This window comes from Panthera onca, chromosome B4 (assembly GCF_046562875.1).
Source record: "Panthera onca isolate mPanOnc1 chromosome B4, mPanOnc1 haplotype 2, whole genome shotgun sequence".
Taxonomy (NCBI): domain Eukaryota; kingdom Metazoa; phylum Chordata; class Mammalia; order Carnivora; family Felidae; genus Panthera; species Panthera onca.
Genome location: NC_138345.1, coordinates 125,547,750 through 125,567,012, shown reverse-complemented (window position 1 = coordinate 125,567,012; position 19,263 = coordinate 125,547,750). Strand labels below are relative to the sequence as shown.

The following is a 19,263-nucleotide window of genomic DNA, read 5'->3' as shown; positions in this document are numbered from 1 at the left end:
GGATAAAGTCATTAGTGATTACCAAGTAAAATAAGAACATGTTGGGTTTGTCACTTTCCTTTGCAGTTGGCACTAAGGACAATAACTTCAGCCTTCTACATACCCTTGAGTTTCTCTGCCAATGACAATCTTGGGCTTAACGAACCGTGGTTCTGATGAGGTATGACAATTTCTGCTCTTGTGTACTTAAGTACCTGACCATCACATCTCACAATACTAAAACCTCCTGAAGCTTGAAAGAGATTTAGGACTAATAAATTACAGTTATTTTAATGTATTCTGACTACATTATGCTTCAGAGTTCGCAGATGATTTTGAATACATTATCTCATTTGATTCTCACAACATCTCTTGTGAGGTAGGGTAGGAAACAGAGGCTCAAGGAGATTTAAAAAACTGGCTTGAGTTCATAGAGCTATTAAGTAGAGGAAATGAATTCAAACTCCGGTCTTGTGATTCTCAGTCCCATGCTACTTTTACTAAGCCATGAATAGAAAATTTTGGAACTTAACATCCCCAGAGGTGGAACAGGTTGAACTTTAGTCTCGAGAAGGGTTTGAGTTAGAAATAAAAATATGTTGCACAAAGGTGGCGCACTCCACACCCATGGCATACGTTGCCAACCAGGCACAGAACTCTACTGCTCACCATGGATCTGGCTTCAAAATCCTCTCAACATGGCGCTCTGGAGAACTACTATTAAAAGATCAGAACGGGCACATGGTTTTAAACCTATTTTCATGAAAAGAAGATTCATGGGGCTTATTTAAGAAAGCTGGAGGGACCAGAGGTAGAGATTGCTAATGCTTACCAACATATCAGCCTCTTCTTCCTTGACCCATAATCTTGCCTCCCTTGCAGTTAGATGAGTCCGCATGATAGAGTTGTGGCCAATGAACCATGGGTAAAAGTGAACAATCCTTTTCTTTCCTTATCTTCTGAGGGAATGGAGACTTTGAAGAGCTAGGGGACAGCAGTCACAGGACGGTTGGAAGTTGGGCTTCTTCTACTACTGAATGGAGTAGCGCCTCCCCCAGCCCACCACCCTACCCCTGCTTTGAACTATAATTTGAGAAATGTGGGTATATGAGGCCACTGAGATCTGGGAGCTATTCGTTTGGCAGTTCATCTACACACACCAATAATGGTCGACTTCACATGCTGCTGCCCTTCCTTGAATCATCTTTTAGCATTATTCTCAGAGGCAATGTGGGATTGGGTGGGTGGTCACACACATTTCTCACATCCAAATTTTAAAGCCCTCACAAATGTATATTTTATGGATTTTTTTTCCTCTTTCTGCTCCTCAACAACTCTTTTCCATTTGGAAGTAATCTCTAGTTGGGTGACCTTGATGGGACCATGGGAGTCCAAGGGTCAGCTATTCACTCCTTCCATCTCCTGCAAATCAGCCTGGGAACTTGGCCTAGATTCTTCTAACAGCTTGTTCATACCTGGGACTTTGAATCTTGAGCAAATTAGGCAAAGAAGCAAGGACAGTAGAGAAATAAATCTCTGAAGCCATAGGACTGCATCCAGCTTGGCTAGAGTCCTGCAGCTTGCATTGCCTTGGTTCCTGCCCATTTTCCAAGCCTGACTCCCCAGATTAGGACGATTCCATGAGGTCCTTAATACCTATGCAGTAAGCTCCCTTTCTGCTTCAGCAGGCCTGGGTCCATTTCCATTGCTTATACCATGTGTTCACGTGCGAGTGCATATATGTATTCACACTCCACACAGAGGAATATTCCCGCACCAACAGCAAGTGTTCTTTGCCAGGGTAATCTTTCCAAAACATAATTTCCAAATACATAATTTCTAAAACACAACCCTCTCTTATTTCAAAAGATTCTGATTCTTTATCTATTTCAGGACAAACCCCCAAAATTTTAGCATAACATCCCAGAACCTTTTTACCTCTCGTTTCGCCTCTCCTCACCTCCACTCTTCTACCATATGCTAGTCATTGGCTTGCCATTTCTCCACCCCACTATATTCACCATGCACTTGACTTATTGTGCCTTCCCCTTTCTTAGCCTCCTGGCCATTCCTGACCCATCCTGTTGTAGCTCAAGAATGATCTCCATGGAATAGAATGGGATGGTATTTACTCTAGCACTGTATGTACTTGTTTTCGTCTTTATGATACTTTGTTCACGAGTCTGTCCTTCTTCCTAGATTATAAGCTTCTTGAGGACGGTGTCTATCTAGTCATCTGTGTATCACACAACACTTAGGATACTTGTGGTCATACAGTACGTGCTCAGTATGTATTTCCTGACTGCCTGAGTGAACATGACCTGATCTCTGTAAGGCTCTGACAATCACCAGAACAATCATTGTAGAAGAACCACAATAAAGACTGTGCAATATTCCAGCCCTGAGCTACCAAAAGGTGGTTTAGAAAACAAAGAGGGGACCTGGGTGGCTCAGTCAGTTAAGTATCAGACTTCAACTCAGGTCATGATCTCACAGTTTGTGAGTCTGAACTGTGTGTCAGGTTCTCTGCTGTCAGCACAGTGCCCACTTCAGATCCTTTGTCCCCTCGCTCTCTGCCCCTCCCCCACTCATTCTCTCTCGCTCACCCTCGCTCTCTCAAAAAATAAAAAAATACAAAAAACAAAGAGACACTGGCTATCTTCAAATAATTTTTAATGTTTTAAAATTTAACTAGTGCACACAATACATGTTTTAGCAGAAGAATGAAAATGTGTATATGGTGTTTAATAAAATTGACATTACAAAACAAGACCATGTTAAGAAAACCTCAAAAGTAGAAGTAAACATTTAAGAAAAACAAAAAAAAGAACACAACATGCTAAGGGATATGCTTTTAAAAATCCTAATAAATGTAGTTGCCTAAATCCAGACTTGAGACATTGAGATTTACCTTGGGACTTAAAAAAAGAAAGAAAGAAAAAAAAAAAGCAGCAGAATGCCCTTCATTTTAAATGCATTTTTAAAAATGTCTGCACATTGTTTTCCCGCTGGCAATTGCAGTATAATCAAGTATACAAGAATACCAACTGGGTTCCAATCTGATAATAAAAAAGTACACCACTCAGTCTTCCTGTTAAGTATGTGGTTTACCTCGGAAAGCAACAAAAAGTCACACTACACATTACTTTTCCACGTCAGAACCCTCTGCCACCCACGCTCCAAAGTGAACACAATTGAAAACTACCTTGACTTAAGAGAAAATGAAAAAAAAAATTTGTTTTCAGCACCTTATGGTTTCTAAGCACAGGAAAACATGGGCAGAAGGGAAATACAGGAAGACGACAGGGGGAAATGGGTAAGACCAGTGATGTGCTCTTCAGGAAAATTCTACTCATAACAGCTGCTTAGATGGGTAGAATGGCAGATGTATATATTGGTCATTGTGAGAAAAAAAAAAAAGACTTTCAAAATTTCCTCAAGTTTTGGCAGATCCCTCCAACATGTAAAGATTGGAGATAATTTATTCACACAATCATGTCCTAGAACTTTAATTAAGTAACACCATAATGGTGGAGGTCAGAGTGAGGAAAAGGAGGTAAGGTAAAAAAGAGTACTTCCTCCTTTTGACCTCCTACCCACTCTTCCCTACCAGACTACTAAGATTCAGTGGGTCCTTAGAAAACAAAATAATCCAAAGGTGTTTTATGGGAATAAAGTACTTTCTAGATGGAGTCTGCCCAGACTGTAGTGCTTCCCTTAACATTTTCGAAGAAGTATGTAATTCTCGGACAAACAGATTTCTCCAAAACCCCAATGACAACCAGTGCCAGCTTGGCAAAGTTTTGACTTAATGCTCAAGAATGTCAAATGATAGTGATGCTTAGAAGAGCATCTTGGTCATAGCGGGGTAAGAATCTAATCAGCACAGGAGGCATTTGCTAACAAGTTATATGGTTAAAAAAATCCAAACTTCAACTATTTCGTTTTCACATGTGAACTTCACTGACAATGGGGGATCTCCTGGGGATCTCGTTTACTGTTAAGTTCCCTTCTTATTCTAAATAAACCAATTCAAACCACTCCTGCCTTACATAAAAATATTAACATCTTATATAAACCTTACCAATGGCCTGAGAAATGCAAGGACATTCACTAATAAATTTGTGCAAAACTTGTTTCTCTCAGAGAGCAGGGTAAGTTACAGGCAGAAACCAACCTCTAGAATAAAATTTTAGAAGGGATTTTTTAAAATATATTTTCACTAAATGAACAATAGAGGTTTTACCTAAAATGTGTACATAGCTTTAAAATATTTTTAATAAATTTAAATTCTAGACAAATACTGGCAATTGGTAATATAAAATGTGATTTGGTACATTTCTGGGCTTTATAAACTTACTATGTAAGTTTCTGTTACACATTAATAAAATTTAATCGTACATTTCAAATACAATTATGCTTATGTCACATCATTTATTCAGAACATCAGTCCCCTTGGTTATTCTCATGACTTGCAACCCTTTTAAGAAGTTGTAACAAAATTAAAAATCATTAGATTTGATAGTGACAAGTGAGGAAATACAACTCCTTAAAGGTTGAATGAACAAGCCACATATAAATGCTTAAGAAAACATTTACAAGTATTATATAGGTAATATAATTAATTATAAATTGCTTTCTGTCCATTAAAAACATCTTTTGAACTTGAAAATGATGCATGAATAGGGTCTCTATGATGTGCATGTCTTCTGCAATGCTAATATTACTGGATTACACAAATTCAGGCTAACGCTGCACCACAAGCAGGACTGAGGATGTGCCACATCTGTAATGCCACTGGTGGAAACAGACTGGGTACCAAAGTGCTAGATTTCCAACCTTGCATCCAATGTCAGTTCCTCTTTAGTTAGCAGATGAAGCATCAGCCTTTCCCATGGCTTCCTCACCGAAGAGCAGCTTTCGAAGTATATTTGCATAAAATGGTCCATACACTTGCTTGTTGAGATTCACAATGTTTGCATATTGAGAGCCTAGCACTTCTAGCTCCTGCTGAATGATAGCAAGGCCTCCTGGCACGGGAGGCATGCATTTTTGAGGACTTGGAAGACAAAGTAGGCTTTTCATGTATAGTTGGATTCGTTTATCTGGAGAAAAATAAAATATCTTTATCTGACCCTTTATTAAAGAATATGAGTTTTTAAAAGGAAATCAGAATAGTGATTATGGTAGGTAAATTGCAATTAATATTCCCAATTCTTTGCCCTCCCTGTATCCATGCCCTTTACAAGTTGGTTTTGCAGCTCTTCCATGGAAGGCTGGAGACCGCTGGAACTGAGGAGGCCTTATAGATTGTTCTGGCTGATAGAGAATGTGGTAGAAGTGTTGGTATGCTAGTTCCAGGCAGAGGCTCCAAGAGCCATGGTCCACATCTGTTCTCTCCACCCATCACTGCACGTGAACAAGCCAGGGCTGCATGAGAGACCACATCGAAGGAAGCCCAGCTGTTCCATCCGAGGCCATCCCAAACCAACCTACAGCCAACAACCTTGTCACACTTGAGAGAGTCCAGCCAAGACCAGCAGAGCAACCTAGCCAAGCCATAGCTGTCTGAATACGCCTGTGCGAGCCCCCAAGACCAGATGAACTACTCAGTTGTCCCACAGACCTCTGAGCAACACTAACTATTTGTGTTGTTTTAAAATACGGAGTTTGAAGTGGCTTGTCACACAGCAATGGCTAACTGACAAAAAAAATGCAGGACACTTTTAGAGCAAGATGGGGCCTCTTTTACAAAAACTCAATACCTAATGTCCATAATTTTAGTTATGTACACAACAGCTGAGTTTGTAAGCTAGCTCTGCCGGCTTGGCCCCACACAGTGTTTTTTTAAAAACAGAAACCATTTAAAATCAGGGGATTTCACATAGAAATCCAAACTTCTGGTTCCTCTAGAAAGATCTAGAAGTCAGGCAAACTTGGGCACCCAAAATACCACATGCCAAGGGGGACCACACTTCCAGGATTTCCCAGAACAGTCAAAGTTTACACCTGTTGTCCTGGCATAATTAACAAGAGTGCTCTAAAAAGCGTCCTAGTTTGGACAATAAATTATACGGTTACCCCACCTATGACGAACCATCTAGAGGCACCGAGGAGTGGCTGCCCCAACTGGCACTCCAGTTGGCCATCTTCTCTGTCCTCCTAATCCACTGCTTCGATGCATCTGCGTGTGAGGTGACTTTACAAAAGGATGCGAATGCATAAACAAATTGGGCTGCAACAGTATCAGGCAAATAATACCAGACCAACCAGACCCGCCACAGGCCACGCTGCCCCGAGGACTTTCTTTGGCTGTGGAAACAGAAACTTCACAAAGTAAAGTTTGCTAAGGAGAACACAGTCCACCAAATATGGACAATGATGACATGAATGAAACTCTTATCTCCAAACACTTCTCCCAAAAGTCACATATCACAACCGGATCTGACCTAGAACTCTAAGTCCCAATGTCCCATGTCCTTGTCTTAGCCAGAACTGTTTTCTCTTACTAGACTGCTCTTCCCTCTCTCCTCATCTCTGCCCAAAGGCCAAAGCATCCTTCAACGCCAAGCCTAAAGTTACCTCCTTTCCATGGCTTTCCCTAACATCTGTCAGATAATCATGCTATATTACTGTTACTTGGGAACGTGTGTCTCTCTCCCTTCTTAGATGGGGAGCCCTCTGAGGGTGAGGGATCTTTATATCCCTGGTCTGGCATATGGCAGGCACATCACAGATGCTGACTGAGTCGAGGTGAGAATGAAATGAAAAATCTCCGTAAAGGTGAATACACCCAATTGAAAACAACAGAGTCAGGGAAGACCGGGGTGGGCGAAGGCAATCAAAGAGGACTTGGTCTGACCTGTAATTTGTCAACAAGAAGAAACCATTCGTGTATCACTTGCATAATTGAAAATCACTTCAAAAAAAACGGAGATGGCTCCAAGCATGCAAATAGTCTCCATGGCAGGTAATCTATAAATAATTTTTATCTGGTTTCCATACACATTTGAAAAAAACCTGGCTTGAAAGAAAACTTTTCTAATTATCTTTATAAAAGGCTAAGAACACAGTGGGAGCTGTATCCCATTGTAAATAAAGAGCGCATCACTCAAGAACAAAAGAGGGCAGACTATGGGTATTGGGAACAGGGGAGGAAATCCATGGCCGACTGGTCCTTCTTATGTACCCAGGATTCCTCTGAGTGCTTAATTTACTCCAGCTCTTCTGCAAGCAGAAAATTAAGGGTCAGTTGGGTAATAAATTTCCTGTTAGACCTAAGTCTTAGAAGCCCAGGTCTGTTTTCAACACAGATAGAGTCCGAACACCTTCCTGAAAGATTGCTGAAAGAGTAAGACTCTTTCAAAATTGTTATTATGCTGACAAGTGGCTCTGTCTCCTCTATGGACGAGTCAGTTTTGAGGCCAAGACGAAAATGACAGAAGCGTCTGTCCACTTAGGAGCAGCCAAACCAAGTCCCTGCCAAAGGCGTGCCCTTGGCTTCCAGGATTGAAGAAGAGACCTTGACGTGAGTCAGCTGAGTTGCTAGGCGATGATACTTTGAGGTTAAAAAATGCTTTCATTTTTTATGAAAAATGCAAAAGAGCATTTGCAAAAGAGCAGGAAAGTTGGACTGGGGATAGCTGAGTGGAAAAAAAAGGTGCTTTACTGGATATTAAGAGGCCACCGTGGGGTGGGGCCATCCAGCTGGGGCATCCCAGCTTCCCTCTCCCTTCTGAAACTACAAGTACTTCCCTTATCCAAAGCAAGGGCACAGAGGACACCTGGATGCTTTGGCCATCATGCCAACCAGTAGCAGGGCTCCAGTTCTGACTGGAGTGCCCTCCAGGAGTAGTTAAGAATATGAGCTCCAGAGTAAGACTGGCTCAGGGAGAGTCCCTAGTCTGCAACCAGCTGGTTACATGAGAGACATTCACCCAGTCTCAGTCCCCAGTGCCCTCACCCCTTCCACAAAACAACTGGATCCTTGAACATGGGGATGAAAGGCACTGACCCTCCCCCACCATGGAGTCAAAACTAGGCATCTAACTTTTGACTCCCCAAAAGCCCAACTACTAATAGCCTACTGTTGACCAGAAACTTTACTGATAACATAGTTGACTAACATGTATTTTGTATATGTATTATACACTTTGTTCTTACAATAAAATAAGCTGGAGAATAGAAAATGTTAAGAAAATCCTAAGGGAGGGGTGCCTGAGTGGCTCAGGCGGTTAAGCGTCCAACTTCGGTTCAGGTCATGATCTCATGGTTTGTGAGTTCGAGCCCCGCGTCGGGCTCTGTGCTGACAGCTCAGGGCCTGGAGCCCGCTTCGGATTCTGTGTCTCCCTCTGTCTGCCCCTCCGCTGCTTGCACTCTGTCTCTAGCATTGTCTCAAAAATAAATAAACATTTTTAAAAAGTTTATAAAAAAAGAAAATCCTAAGGGAGAGAAAATACATTTCCAGTGCTGTACTGTATTTATTAAAGAAAATTTGTATGCAAGGGGGCCTGCTCAGTTCGAACGTGTGTTGTTCAAGGGTCAACTGTACTTATGAAATGTCATCTCTGAGTCCAGCCTGGTACAGGGATACAGCAGAGGAGAGACATGCGTCCCACCCTCACGAGGCCTGCACACCAGTGGGGGCTAGCAGCACGTGGAAGAGACTGCAGACAGCCTGCCCCTCTTCCTCCCAGGAACACAATCTCCCAGGTATTGGCTGTTCTGCTGGAGACCACGGGCTGTGAGGACAGACACGAGTTGGCGGGGAAGGGCTCAGCCACAGGTGGCTGCGGCTATGCTGTGCCTGTCACTGCCGTCCACAGTCACCTCCCAGTAGCCCACGGTGCTGCTCCCCAGCACTGCTCCTTTCTGGGGAGGGGTTGAAGCCTTGAGCTTTAAGGGGCCTAGATCCCAGCATTCTATGTCCCTAGTGGGTAAGGATGTGAGAAACTATGTGAGAGCCTCAAATAAATAATAACAAGTATTTGTGTGCTTAGGGAAGTCAGTGTTGTACTTTGAAAACTTGCAAATTAGTCCTGGAATGTTAGTATGCTCCCATTCTGTGCTCTTTTCCTCCTTCTGGTCTTTGTTCTTCACTCTCTGTAGCAGACACTTGCTTTGTGCCCCACATCATCCTCTCCCCCCTCCTTATGGCCATAGCACCTGGATTCTGTTTGGGGGAAATCATCTCTTCCCTACTCTCAGACCAGGTGTTACAAGGAAAGTGGACTCACTCTGGTTCTAGGAAATGAACACACGTCTCAGGCTCAAGTTCCTTCCCCTCCGACCACCGTGACGGATTCAAGAACATGACATGATGTACAGTCATGACAATTGGAGCTAATGAGACTCATTTCTGGGGTCATTCTTTGAGTTAACAGGGAAGCGAACACCTTGTTTTTCTCTGGACTCCAAGGTGGAAAGATGCAGGCTAGAGCTGAAGGTGTCTTGCTAGGATGGAAAGAGTCTATCTGTGAAGACAGCCAGCCCGAAGGGGGCAGTGCGGAGGGATGGAGGTGGGGAAACCAATGCCAGTGACACGGCCTGAGCTCCGACTAAGCTGTATAGGTAGCCAGTCCTGCTCTGCTCTTGTTGGTTATATGAGACAATACACTTCCTTCTTGCTCAAGCTAGTTCACTTCTGTCACATGTCACAGAAAGAGTCCTCACTGATGCGTTCTCCATTTTCCCAACTCACCAACACGATCTGACACTGAAATAGTCACTTGCCTGGCAATCAAGTACCAAAAAAAAAAAAAAAGGCCCAAATCATGACTGCCAGCTCCATAGCCTCTTTACTCATTTACTCGTTGTCTCTTTCAAGCCTGACCCAAAAAAGAGGCCTCAGCTCACTTAGCCTAGCTCACAGAAGAACTGGTACCTGCTTTCTGTGAACATATTGCTAGGTTTGGATTGCTGCACTGATCTAGGATTTTAACACTACTGGTAGCATTATGTTATTTTCTCCATAAAAATCTATTGGCTAGGAATTTACCCAAGGGATACAGGAGTACTGATGCATAGGGGCACTTGTACCCCAATGTTTATAGCAGCACTCTCAACAATAGCCAAATTATGGAAAGAGCCTAAATGTCCATCAACTGATGAATGGATAAAGAAATTGTGGTTTATATACACAATGAAATACTACGTGGCAATGAGAAAGAATGAAATATGGCCTTTTGTAGCAACGTGGATGGAACTGGAGAGTGTGATGCTAAGTGAAATAAGCCATACAGAGAAAGACAGATACCATATGGTTTCACTCTTATGTGGATCCTGAGAAACTTAACAGAAACCCATGGGGGAGGGGAAGGGAAAAAAAAAAAAGAGGTTAGAGTGGAAGAGAGCCAAAGCATAAGAGACTCTTAAAAACTGAGAACAAACTGAGGGTTGATGGGGTGGGAGGGTGGGGAGGGTGGGTGATGGGTATTAAGGAGGGCACCTATTGGGATGAGCACTGGGTGTTGTATGGAAACCGATTTGACAATAAATTTCATATATTGAAAAAAAAATCTATTGGCTGGATAGTAAGATAGAAGGCCCTAGAACAACCCCCCCCCCCACTCTATTACATATACACGCAGAAGAAGCAGTGAGTCCCAAACCTTTGAAAGTACAAATTCCTTCTTTATATTTTTAATATGTATTCTCCCAAAGGAATGGGTAATCTGTTTATGCCTAAAACGTAACGGACACTTGACACTAGTCAAAACCATAAAGTTAAAGCAAATTGGAATCGAAGTAGAAACCAATAAAAACATGAGGACCCACCAATCAAGGACCAGATAGGATTGTCCTCCTCTTCAATGCTTGAAAATTGACCTATAAGATTAGCTTGGACCTCAGCATTTAAAATGGATAAACCTCTCTCCACCAGGGCCTTGTTAACCTCAACACAAGTCTGAACACCGATAGAATTCAGGACTTCCTTCAAGTTAAAGGTCCTAAAAAACAAAACAAAATTGCATCAGTAACACTTTTTCTGTTCATCAGTTTTTATTTATTTTTAATATACCAACTTGTTTCAAATGTCCATCACTTTCATTTATACAGACAATAAGTACTTCCATTAGCACGAACTTAGAATATGGTAACTTCTCCTAAACACCAACCTTTGTATGCAGCAGATTTTTTAAATGGTTAAAGCACTCAATTCTGTAGGTAGTGTTTAGTTGGGAAAGCATTCAGAAAAGTGTGGTCCCTGAAAAGAAGTCTGCATCCTCATTTTCATGCAGGACCATCAAAAAGGAAAAGAAATTACCTATTTACTCCTTAGAATAAACCCTGGGGTCTGAGTGGATTTATTCATAGATTTGTTGTTGTTAAACCTATGCTTATACAATGAGGTAAAGTCAATTCCTTTATCCATGCCTGAACAGTGCATCTATAACACCAATCAAAAACAAGAAATGAAGAAATGAAGATATTCAGAGATTAATACCATAATGACAAATTACCTAAAATTCTTGACCTCTCATGATCAAAGATAAGAAGCTCCTTCCTACTGTTACTTTCAAGTAACCAATCAAAAATCCCAAATACATAGAGTCCAGAAAATCATAAACAGTAATTGGTAGGGGGTTACTTAAAAAGTAAAAAAAAAAAAAAAAAAAAAGAGGTAATGAGAAAGGGCATGTGTTGGGTCCACACTATTGAGGAATGATCATTAAAAATGGTCTCTTGCTGTCCAGAAATGGTCTTTGTTTTTTTATTTTTTAAGAGAGAGAGAGAGCATGAGAGAATGCAAGTGAGGTAAGGGCAGAGGGAGAAGGAGCGAGAGAATCCCAAGCAGGCTCCACATGCAGCATGGAGGCCTGTTGCAGGGCTCAATCTCACAACCATGAGATCATGACCTGAGCTGAAATCAAGGGCTGGATGCTCAAGCAAGTGAGCCACCCAGTCACTCCTAGAAAAGGTCTTTAAGATAACTACATGCAAAGTTGGAATTAAAGGGTGAGAGAACGGGGGTGGAGGTGGGAGATTCAACAAAACAAAGCGATCAGAGAGGCAAAGCATGTATACAGGAGATGCTTTGACAACAGACCATTAACAGTGAACATTGTCCAAGTACTTGCCATGGGCCAGACACCTCCCTAAGTACTTCACAAGGAATCATCTCAATGTCTCACATTTGTAAGCAGGCACAGTTATCTCTTTTTACAAATGAGAAAACGAGGCTCAGAGTGTTTTGGGAACTTGCTCAAGGGCACCTAACAAGTCAATAGCAGAGCTTGGACTTAAACTCTGGTCTGTCTGACCTGAAGCCTGACTTCTCAGTAACCACTTTGCTATATGCTTTATATTAATACTTGAGCAGCATTGTGGGTTCTCGAATAAATAAAAATTCCTGGAAAGTAAGTTACCCGGTATGGGGAAATGCCAAGGTAAGACCAGCTGCAAGCCCAGAGGAGGTTTCTCTTCATTACAGGTCTTGGGTCCTGGAATGTGAAGTAAATGAGCCTGGATGCTTAGCACAGAAGCAGCAGAAAGGGCAGGGCCTTGGTTTCCCCTTTCCTCACTATGCAGCTAAGGTAAATCTTTCTCTCTCTGAGAACTCTGGATGCTGTAACCACTCGGGCTCCTTTTGGCTCTTGATATTCTGGGATTTTATCAGGTAATTTACGTGCTTTCTGAGTAATGGGCAGCAGGATAGGTGCATCTCCCTTCAAAGACAGGAAGGAAGAACGTAAGGCCTTGAAAACACCGGAAAGGGAAACCAGCAGGAGGAGCTGACCCATATCAGACCCATGAAAACATGTGATCATTGACTAAGACTAGGAATTTTCTGATTTGGATAGGATTCCCACCAGGATGATCTAAATGCAAAATCTAAATGAAATCCTAGTGTTCAATGAAGGTTTGACACTGGGAAATGAATTTAGCGAAAACAAGTCCTTCCCTGGACTTGTGTAGTGTCTCTGAAGGACAGGAGGTCACTACTCCTGAAGACTTTACAGCAGGCTGGATCAGTGAAGTCGGTAACCATTTCACTGCAGAAAGACGACGGAGTCAGAACTGAATAGGAAAGCCTCCCTGATAGGGCCTTCTGAACACTGAGCTCGGAATTCTGGTTTCTGTGGGTTTGGTTCACAGCGCTGTCAAAGAAGAGCTCTTGTCCATGCCCGTCCCAAGTGGAAACGGGACACTCACCCTGGCACTTGTCATGGAAAGGACCTCTCCCTCCCCTATGAAAGGACATCGAAGCCTTCAGAGATATCAAAAGAAATTCTAGAAAAAGAAGTTGTAAGATAAGCTTCCCTAAAGCACAGTCCTGAGTATCACACACAGACGTCCAGGGTTATGTGCCATCTCTGAAACACGTGCAGAGCCTTAAGACGGGGATGAGCAGATAAAAATTGGAACTTACTCTTTGTTCATGCCTTCGAGTAGAACAGCTGAAATCCTTTTTAACCTGTTTGCAAGCTCAGGAAGGCCTTCTGTAAGAGCACCCACCATATTGTTGGTAATTAGGGACAGGCAGGCAATAATTTTCAATTGATTCAGCTTTTCTGTCAGTTCCTGAAGACGTGCTCCATCTGTCATGAGTGTCTAGCATATTTATTTTAAATGTAAAAATAGAAAGGGAAGCTCAATACCATGAAAATGTAAAACAAGCAATGTTATATCCAAACTCCCATTTCATCTGATTTCAGGAAAGTCATTAAACCACACGCAACACTAGACAGACTAGCTTAAGAATTAAAATATTGGAAGACTTGAGGGAAGAAAAAAAAAATCACTCACCTCTGGTAATTCTTTCTTCTGATAATCCCACTGCAACAGTTTTAAATAACTGTTATTTAGCACCAGTGTAGGGCTCAGGCTTGGCTTAGAGATATTTTCAGCCCCAGGAGTTAATGCCGTCTCAGAAAGAGAAAGCAGTTCATTTACAGATTCTTTTATCCATCCTGTAGTTTGATCAAGAGCACCTGAAAGTGAAGAGGCCACATTATTTGTCCTACAGCTGACAGATCCCTCCATGTGTGCATTCTACATGACAGACGTTACGTTAGGAAGTGGCCATGAATGAAAAGACAGGCGCAGCCCTTGAGGAACTTAGAGTCCAGATGGGGAGACGGAGCTGTGAACTAACAATTACAGCAGACATGATAAATGCTAGAAGGCACACGGAAGTGGAGAGAGCAGAGGTTGTCCGGGACAGACTCTAAGGAAGAGCTCTGGACTGACGCCTGAAGATACAAGACAGAGGACAGAGCTGTCACTCCAGGACAGGCGAATGGCCCATCCAAAACCCCAGAAAAGTGACAGAATATGGCACATTCTGGATGCTACAGGCAAATCTGATTGCTGGTCCACAGAAAACCAGGGGGAAGAGACTGGTAGCAGGTGGTATTGGATGGGCAGGCAGGAGCCAACTCACACGCAATCTTGAATTTTGTGCAGAGAAGGTATTTAGACTAAAGGCATTGATTATTAAACATGTTTGGGTCCTGGACCCCCTGAGTGATTTAGAGCTATGCCTTTCCCAAAATGCACATGCATGCACTTTACTTTCAACCCAGTTCTAAGGTTTCCCAGTAGAAACAATTGGCTTTTTATACCACATTTCTTATAACACTGTATATTTAGTAGAATTTATAAGGTGGAAACTGCTTTTAAAAAAAAATGCAGTATGAACACAGGTGTGGATTTTTTCTTTTAAAGCACCAGAGAATGAAATAAAGAATAATGACCCTGAAATTCTTCCTCAGACCCAGCGCCTGAACTGAGGTAATTTATGAGCAGCTGTGTTTGCCACACTAGAACACCACCACCCCAGAACTTTGCAACTTTGTGTCTCCTCAGTTGGCAAACGTTCTGGGTTTTTCAAATTCTGTTCATAAAGATATAAAAGACATGCAGTCTTTTATTTAAAAGATATCCAAGGGGGGGGGGCGTTTGAGAGAGAGAGAGGAAATCTTCATGGGTATAATTACAATGTGGCATTAATAAGCATTTATACTGCACTCTTAATCATTTACAGCTGACACATTTAAAAGCCCTTTTAGTTATCTCAAACAAAAGCAACAGTGTACCGTAGTGCTTCCCAAATCGTGGCTGATTTTAGAATCACCTGGGGAGCTCTAAAAAGAAAACAAAAAAGATCTTGCACACAGCTCCTGGAGATTCTGATTTAATCATTCTGAGATGGGGCTCAGGCATCGGTGTTTAAACACCTCAGGTGATCTAGTCCACCGCCAGAATGGAGTATGACTGGTAAAACAGAAAGGACATGAGTTTAGAGTGAAGCATCATCAGCTTTCCTCTAAGGGATCTGCTGAGATATCACTCCCACAAGCTAGTACACAGACCATTCTATGTGGCTCCAAAAGCAAGGTCAACCCCAGGAGACACTTGTACCCTTGGTTTTTCATGTGGGCAGTAATTCTCTCCATTTACTCATTTATCCAATGATAACTGAGCACCTACTATACACTAGGTACTGTACTTAATGTCAGGGATTCACAGATGAGTGAACATGTTCCCTGCACCCAAGAAGCTCTTAGTCTACTAGGAGGGAGGAACATAAGAACAAGCAATGGCTTTACAGGAACATTTGCCTAAGAATTTCCCAGGATCCATGGAGGCCCAGGCACACAGCACCTGACTTCACTTTCCACCAATACAGGGTGGGTGCTCAAAAACCTCTGCTCTCTGTGTCTGGCGTGAGAGACCCAGTAGGTTTCCAATTTATTTCAGCATCTCTGGAAGTAACCGCAGCTTAGGGAATGGCTCAGTCTCCTTCAGACTGACAAACTGTTTGGTCTTCCAGGCCTGCAGCAATCTTTCCTTTCCCACCGTCATCCAGTAAAATGTTTACTAATGCCCACAGTGCAAGGTGTTTCTTGTAAACTCAGAAAGCAGAAAAGGGAATACTTCTCAATTCATTTTATGAGGCCAGCTTTGCCCTGATACCAAAACCAGGCAAAGGCATTACAAGAAAATTACAGAATGATTTCTTTCTAAAAATATAGATGCAAAAATCCTTAAGAAAGCACTAGCAAGGTAAAGTATTAGTAAGGCAAAGTAATACACCATGAATAAGGGGTGGGATAAACATCTCAGGATTGCAAACTTGGTTTAACATTAGAAAAATATTGGGGGCGCCTGGGTGGCTCAGTCGGATGAGCATCTGACTCGATTTTGGCTTAGGTCATGATCTCACAGTTTCGTGAGATCTCTGCACTGAGCCTGCTTGGGATTCTCTCTCCCCCCCTCTCTCTCTGCCCCTCCCCAACTCGCACTCTCTCTCTCTCAAAATAAATAAACAAATTTTAAAAACAAGAAAAATATCAATCACTGTAATTCAGCACATTATCATAATAAAGGAGAAAAAATGATCACTTCAGCATACAGAAACAGCATGTGACCAAATTTAACATGTGACCTATTTAGATAAAAGTTCTCAGCAAACTAGAAATAGAGCTTCCTCAATACAGAAAAGGACAGCTATGAGAAGCTGCAGCTGACATGGCCTAAGTATGACATATATCATACTTAAGAGTCAAATGATGAACATTCTTCCCCTAGAAAAGCAAAGATGCCCTCTCTCAAGACTACTATTGCACATCTGATTGGATGTCCTAGTCAGTGCAATAAGGCAAGAAAAAGAAATAAAAGGCACACAGGTTTTTAAAAAGAAGTAAAGCTGTCTTTATTTGCAGGCAGTGTGATTATAGATACAGAAAACCCTAAGGAATATTCCAAAAAAACTACTAGAATTAAGAAGTGAATTTAGCAAGTTGTCAGCATGCAAAGTGCATATTCAAAAGCCAATTACATTTCTATATACTAGAAAATAAAAATCTTACAAAATACCATCTATAACACCATCAAAGAACATAAAATAAATGAGATTAAATTTCACAAAGTAAGTACAAGACTGGTACACAAAAACTAAAATGTATTGCTGAAACAGGGGCACCTGGCTGGCTCAGTCAGTTGGGCGTCCGACTTCGGCTCAGGTCATGATCTCACGGTTCGTGAGCTCTGTGCTGACAGCTCGGAGCCTGGAGCCTGCTTCCGATTCTATACCTCCCTCTCTCTCTGTCTCTCTGCCCCTCCCCCGCTCTCACTCTGTGTCTCTCTCTCTCTCTCAAAAATAAACATTAAAAAAATTTGTTTTTAAAATAAAAAATAAAATGTATTGCTGAAACAAATTAGATTTGAGATACCTAGTTCACAAACTAGTAGACTCACTATTATTAAGATGTCAATTCAACATAATTCCAGTCACCATCCCAGCTGGCAGTTTTGCAGAAACTGATAAACTAGTTAAAAAAGCATATGGAAATTCAAAGGACCTGTAATAGACAAAACAATTTTGAAAAAGAAGAACAAAGATGGAACTCTAACACTGCCTGATTTCAAGACTTAGCCTCAATATCAGGATTGTGTGGTACTGGCTAGGAGAAAACATATAGATCAACAGAATAGGATAGAATCCAATTAAAAAAAAAATGAAGTAGGGGCGCCTGGGTGGCTCAGTCGGTTAAGCGTCCGACTTCGGCTCAGGTCATGATCTCACGGTCCGTGAGTTCGAGCCCCGCGTCGGGCTCTGTGCTGACTGCTCAGAGCCTGGAGCCTGTTTCAGATTCTGTGTCTCTCTCTCTCTGACCCTCCCCCATTCATGCTCTGTCTCTCTCTGTCTCAAAAATAAATAAACGTTAAAAAAAACAATTAAAAAAAAAAAAGAAGTAAAGGGGTGCCTGGATGGCTCAGTTGGTGAAGCATCGACTCTTGATTTCGGCTCAGGTCATGATCTCACCATTCATGGGAGAGAGTCCCATATCAGGCTCTGTACTGATAGAGCAGAACCTGCTTGGGATTTCTCTCTCTCCCTCTTTCTCTGTCCCTCCTGTGTGCATACTCTCTCTCTCAAACAAACATTTAAAAAAGTGATATGTGCTACAACATAGGTAAATCTTGAATATACTATACTAAGTGAGAGAAGTCAGACACAAAAAAGCCACACATTGTATGATGTGATTTATATGAAATGTCCATAATTGGCAAATCCAGAGATTAGAGACAGAAAGTAGTCCAGCGGTTGTCAAAGGCTAAGGGAAGGGAGGAATGGGAAGCTGGTAGTGAGTATGGGGTTTCTTCATAAGGTGATGAAAATCTTTTGGAATTAAATACTGATGACAGTTGTATAACCTTATGCTAAAAACCACTGAATTAAACACTTTAAAAAATTAATGTTATGGTATGCAAATTATACCTCAATTAAAAAAAAGAATAAAGAGTTTAGAAACAGACCCACAAATGTATAGTCAATTGATTTTCAACAAAGTTGCCAAAGCAGTTAAGAGAGAAAAGATAGTCTTTTTCCAGTAAATGGTGCTAGAAGTAGATACACCTATGGAAAAATGTGAACCTTGAAATATATTACCTTGAAATGATTCCTAAGCCTAAAACTATATAGACCTTCTAGAAGAAAATATTCAAAAAAATCTTTATGACCTTGGGATACCTAAAGATTTTGTAGACAAACCGTTAAATCCACAAATAAAATAAAATGTTATAATTTGGACTTCATCAAAATTAAAAACTTCTCTTTTTTCAAAGGTTAGTGTTAAGAAGATGAAAAAGGCAAGCCACACACAGATGGCGGAAATTTTCACAACACATACATATATCTGACAAAGGATTTGTTTCCAGAATATATTGACAGCTCTTCAATTCAATAAGAAGACAACCAAATTTAAAAACGGGGCAAAAGATTTGAATGGACACTTCACATAAAAAGATAAATGGCTATTTGCATATGAAAAGATGCTCAACATCATTCATCATCCGTGAAATGTATCTTAGAACCACAATGAGATACTACTTTCACACCTTCTATAAAGGGTCAAATTTAAGAGACTGATAATACCTAGTGTTGGTGAAAATGTAAAGCAGTTGGAACTATCATACGTTGATGGTGAGTATAAAACAGTACAACCACTTTGGAAAATAACTACCAGTTTCTTATAAAGTTAACCACATATTTAACATAATGACCCAGCCATTCAACTCCTAGGTGTTTACACAAGAGAAATGGAAACATGTGCACACACAAAGACTGGTACACAAATGTTCACAGCAGCTTTATTCATAGTTGCCTAGGACCAGAAACAATGCAAATGTCCATCAACAGGTACATGGACAAAGTATGGTATAATCATATAACAGGATACTTCTCAGTAATATAAACTATTGATACATACACAACATGGATGAATCTCAAACATCTTACTAGTTTAGTAAAAGAAGTTGGAGAAGAAAGTGAAC

General features: G+C 41.3%; 1 protein-coding gene across 1 annotated transcript in view; it reads right to left on the bottom strand.

Annotated features, from left to right (window-relative positions):
* Nucleotides 1–2,635: 2,635 nt before the first annotated feature.
* TCP11L2 (t-complex 11 like 2) overlaps nucleotides 2,636–19,263 on the bottom strand; it is a 41,892-nt gene continuing 25,264 nt past the window's right edge. The window contains exons 7-10 of the mRNA XM_060656546.3: nucleotides 13,729–13,913; nucleotides 13,352–13,533; nucleotides 10,756–10,928; nucleotides 2,636–5,084 (exon numbers count right to left, since the gene is read on the bottom strand). Coding sequence (XP_060512529.2) covers nucleotides 4,843–5,084; nucleotides 10,756–10,928; nucleotides 13,352–13,533; nucleotides 13,729–13,913 — 782 coding nt within the window. The 3' untranslated portion in view covers nucleotides 2,636–4,842. The remainder of the gene's footprint in view (nucleotides 5,085–10,755; nucleotides 10,929–13,351; nucleotides 13,534–13,728; nucleotides 13,914–19,263) is intronic.